General features: G+C 52.6%; 1 protein-coding gene across 1 annotated transcript; it reads right to left on the bottom strand.

Moving 5' to 3' along the window:
- Positions 1 to 236: 236 nt before the first annotated feature.
- LOC125509805 (cinnamoyl-CoA reductase 1-like) lies at positions 237 to 1,889 on the bottom strand. Its single transcript, XM_048674830.1, has 6 exons — positions 1,693 to 1,889; positions 1,450 to 1,619; positions 1,165 to 1,353; positions 905 to 1,067; positions 628 to 817; positions 237 to 513 (listed from the first exon to the last, which is right to left on the bottom strand). Exons 1-6 carry the CDS (start codon positions 1,829 to 1,831, stop codon positions 321 to 323), a joined length of 1,044 nt encoding a protein of 347 aa, XP_048530787.1. The 5' UTR covers positions 1,832 to 1,889; the 3' UTR covers positions 237 to 320.
- Positions 1,890 to 5,062: the final 3,173 nt, after the last annotated feature.

The following is a 5,062-nucleotide window of genomic DNA, read 5'->3' as shown; positions in this document are numbered from 1 at the left end:
GCTTGCTGGATGGTGTTGTTTGTATTTGGGTTTGTCAGTTGTGGTGTCCGTGCTATGATTGTTGTTCGCATCGAGTGGTAGTTTTCTTGTAACTGAAATTGAAGTTATGATATGCCTAGACGTACTCTTAAATTTTTTAATAATTTTGGTTGTGCTTCTTTTGAACATTGTGCGCGTGAAACCAACCATGTGGCTCATGAGCTAGTTAGCAAGGCGAGGGTTAACACTCGGGGTGCTTGAACAGAGAATTTGCCGTCTTTTATTCGTGGCCTTATTTGTTCGCGAGTGGCGACCCCCAAACTTCTTGAGAAAGTTGCAATCTAGACTTTGTTGAGAAGAGGGGGGAAGCGGCAGGGCGTATCATCACCATCCCCGTCCTCAAGAAACCCAGCCTCCCGGCAGAACTCGACGGTGTCCGTGATCGTCTCCCTCAGTGGCCGGGAGCTCCACCCCAGCTTCTCCAGCTTCCCGGAGGTCATCGGAGCCGGGTGATCCATGTCACGTATGCTCTCCCTGCCAAACACCCAAAGGATGGAATTATCCGTTAGCCCCAGCTTACATGGTAGTAGTACATCTCATTGATCGTCGCCGCCGAATCGTCGGGCGATCAGAATTCGGAAGTCTTACTCGGCTATGCAGGGGTACCCAGGGTACATGTTCTTGAGCAAGCCCAGCAGCTCCCGGGCGGTGATGAAGTGAGGCGCGCAGATGTGCCTGCCGGTGGCCTCGGGCGCCTCGTAGAGCAGGAGCAGCGCGTCGGCGACGTCGCGGACGTCCACGATATGCCACAGCTTGTCCCTCGTCTCGTCAGGGCCTCCTGCACCACCACCAACACACAAGGAATCACGCGACGGAAACAGAGCATGCGCAGCGCACTGTCATGAGTTTATTTGGCGGCTAAAACCTTTGAGGAAGTAGATGAGGAACTGGCTGCTCGTGTTGATGGTCGGCTGGAGCAGGGGGGCGAACACCAGCGCCGGATTCAGAGTCACCACGCGGAGCCCGGTTGCCCGCCCGTACTCGAGTGCCGCCGCCTCCGCCGCGATCTTTGCAACAGGGTACCAGCTCTGCAGGTAATGCGCATAGCAAAATGGCATAGTCAAGGTTGGAGCCTACAAATAATTTTGGTTCAACAAGATCGTAAAGTACACCAGCCAAGGTTACCTCGTTGCTCCTGCAAAATTCTTTGTCTGACCAGCAGCTCTCATCTCTGATTTTACCTTGGGGCCAGTCTTTGGGGTTGATCTCGACGGCGACCATGGACGACACGACGACCACTCTCTCGGCATCGGCGGCAGAGGCGGCCTTGAGCACATTCGTGGTGCCAGTAACAGCAGGGCCCAGCATCTGTAGCTGCATGGTTGTGGACGAAAGGAAGACGTTAGTAGTGTGCGTAAATAACAGGAATTGATGCATATCGACAGTTCTTGAGTCATGAAACTTGCTTGCCTCTGGATCGGTTAGGATTCCCGAAGGAACGGGAGTGGCGACATGAAAAACTCCCTGGCATCCCACGATGGCAGCTGCCATTGCGTCGTAATCAAGGAGGTCAGCCTGGAAGAGCCTGAGGTTTTCGGAAGCGTTCTCTAACCGCCTCAGATGGCCGGTCTTCTCCTCGCCTGAAACATGAACAGAAATCACTCGTTGCCCGGCCGGTTATGGCACTGCCGACACGGCCGGGGACGTACGTACCAAGGTGGCGGACGGTGCCGTGGACGTCGTAGCCGCGGGAGAGGAGGAGCTTCACGAGCCACGAGGCGATGTACCCGGCGGCGCCGGTGACGCACACCGTCTTCCCGCTGCCGGCATTTCCCTCTGCGCGCGTCGGCATGGTGCGCTCCGTCTGCCAAGCTCCGGTCTGCGTCTGTTCTTGCCGGCACGGCCGGCCTTAAGTAGATGCAGCTCCCCACACACGAGAGTGGATGCAGGTGCAGCTCCCCTCGCAGAAAACGAGAGCAGAAGATGGCAGGACCAGCGGTCCAGCGCCCGGCCGGACACCCATCATCGGCCAGCCCCGGTCCCAGCGAGCCGCTGTCGCTGCCACCCCAAGTTGGCCAACTAGCCTGATCCTGCTTGCCTCCATGGCTGTAGCTATAGCTTCCTAGATGCAGACCCATCCACTACCGGTCCCAGCGAGACGCCAGGCCGCACAGAAGCGCGCACCAGGGCAACCGCCGACGGCGCGTCGTCCGCTGCGGAGTTCACCATCGGGCTTGAGCACGTTCGTCGTGACAGTAACAGCAGGCCACAACATTTGATGATGCATGCATGGTTACAAGTTTCATGGTCATGGCGTGAGCAGGAGGCAGCCCACACGGGTTGTATGTGGATGGACATTAGAATTGTTCACATTGTGGACGCAACTACTTCGTGCCACACACCCAACAAGTACTACTCATCTTCACTCCGCGCGTGTGGCATGAAGCAAAAATGCCCATACGTCCTGGCGCAGCTACGTTAGGTACCCACAGGATGACGATTTAGTTGCCATCCTGGATGGCAGATGTAGTTAACCGGAATGACAAGTGTAGTTGTAAAAGCATGACAACTCTATCTGTTTTGGTTAACTATAGTTACCATGTATAATTTATAATAGTTGCCGCGTGTAATCAAACTGCAGTTGCCGTGTGTGATTAAGTACTTGCCACATATGGTCAAACAGTAGTTGTCATGTGTGTTTACCTAGTTGCCACGTGTGGTCCAGCCATAGTTGCCATATATGGTTAATCACAGTTGCCATGTGTGTTTATCTGGTTGTCACGTACGCGCAACTGCAGTTGCCGTCTATGAAAGAGTCACAGTTGCCATGTGTGTTTACCTAGTTGCCACGTTTGCGTAACTGTAGTTGCCATCCACAACATAGGAGTGTCGTGTGGGCGAAAAGCAGTTTGCACACAGGCATGGACTAGATGATAGCTGTGTGGGCAGAAACTAATTCGCCCACACAGTGCAGCTGGTAAACAGCATGGTGCAGGGCGTGTGGGCAAACTCTACAACGCCCACACACCAGCCCCGTCCTACGTGGCATGCAAATTCTGCCTCAGTGTGTCAAGATTCGTGCAAACTACACTGGACGACGATCCACGCATGTGGTCGAGTTGCAAAAGTGCCACATGTGTGGGCGTTAGTATTTTCTTATTTATTTGATTTGATTTGAATTACAAAAAAAATGTTAGTTCTTTTCTAAGGTGAGCTATGGATTTTATTCAAAGTTCAAAACGTCCGGAATACAAGCGGGTAAAATCCCTAGCTTCAGCAACGTTGGCTATGTTGATGTCTGGTGTTAATTGCTGCTATGGGGGGAATTGAGGCAGGAATGTTGGTGCTGTAAGCAAGGTTGTCAGAATCGTGATTTTTAATCGGATCGGAGCTTTGATGGTTGGATCACAAATCATAGGATCTTCACTAACAGGATCGTAAAGTCGTAGATTCTAAGAACTAAAATCGTAGAATCATAGGGGTTAGTTTGGATCGTAAAGTCATAGAATCGTATAACAGAATCGCGATTCTGACAACCTTGGCTGTAAGAAAGTAAGGAATTAAAAAAACGAAACTGAGGCCTGCCTCGGGAAGACCCGCTTAATCACCATTTCATTACTTGTCGTGCATAAGCTTTTTGTTCCCTCTGCTTCTGGTTTCAGGAAGAGGGCGTCTCAAGGTGCTAGCGGTGGCTCCTCGGCCATGGCAGCGGGTCAGGGGACCGGCAGCAAGAGTTCGAGGGAGACGGTGATGGAGGTTCGTTCCCTCAACTGGGAACTATGGCACCGATTACGGTTCTGGCCACTCCTCCTGTGCAGAGGGGAGGCGTTGCTTGCCCGAATGGGCTTCGCATTGGCCACTCCTCATGTGCAGAGGGGAGACGTTGGTTACCCGAATGGACCTCGCTTTGGCCACTACCCCATATGCCACCATTGGGTTTGGGATACTAGTTGCTTCGCTGGCTCTCTGTCGGTATGGCAAGGACAAGTTGGTGGCTTTTTCTGACGAGGAAGACAATCCAATCGTCATTGACATGGATGCAGCTGTGCGTGTTGGGGAACACGGTATTTCAAAAAAAATTCCTACGATCACGCAAGATCTACCTAGGAGATGCATAGCAACGAGGGGGGAGAGTGTGTCCACGTACCCTCGTAGACCGAAAGCGAAAGCGTTAAGTAACGCGGTTGATGTAGTCGAACGTCTTCGCGATCCAACCGATCAAGTACTGAACGCATGGCACCTCCGCGATCTGCACACGTTCAGCTCAGTGACGTCCCTCGTACTCTTGATCCAGTTGAGGCCGAGGGAGAGTTTCGTCAATACGATGGCATGATGACAGTGATGATGAAGTTACCGACGAAGGGCTTCGCCTAAGCACTACAACGATATGACCGAGGTGGAAATCTATGGAGGGGGCACCGCACACGGCTAATACAACTATCAACTTGTGTGTTCTAGGGTGCCCCCTGCCCCCGTATATAAAGGAGCACGGGGGAAGGCCGGCCGGCCCTCATGGGGTGCACCCCAAGTAGGATTCCTACTAGGAATAGGAATCCTATTCCTAGTAGGTTTCCAACAAGGGAAGAGAGGGGGGAGGAAGGAGAGGGAGAGAGGGAGAAGGAAAGGGAGGGGGCGCCGCCCCCTCCTAGTCCAATTCGGACTCCTCAAGGGGGGGGGGGCACGGCCAGCCCTAGGGCCCTCTCCCCTCTCTCTCTCACAAGGCCCATGTTGGTCCATTAGTTCCCCCAGGGTTTCTGATAACCCCCAGCACTTCGATATTTATCCGGTGACTCCGGAACTCATCTAGTGTCCGAATAACATCGTCCAATATATCAATCTTTATGTCTCGACCATTTCGAGACTCCTCGTGATGTCCGTGATCACATCCGGGACTCCGAACTACATTCGGTACATCAAAACACATAAACTCATAATACCGATTGTCATCGAACGTTAAGCATGCGGACCCTACGGGTTCGAGAACTATGTAGACATGACTGAGACTCATCTCCGGTCAATAACCAATAGCGGAACCTTGATGCTCATATTGGTTCCTACATATTCTACAAAGATCTTTATCGGT

The sequence above is a fragment of the Triticum urartu genome, chromosome 5 (genome assembly GCF_003073215.2).
Source record: "Triticum urartu cultivar G1812 chromosome 5, Tu2.1, whole genome shotgun sequence".
NCBI lineage: Eukaryota > Viridiplantae > Streptophyta > Magnoliopsida > Poales > Poaceae > Triticum > Triticum urartu.
The sequence above is the reverse complement of the archived record's forward strand: the minus strand, read 5'-3'. Positions and strand labels throughout refer to the sequence as shown.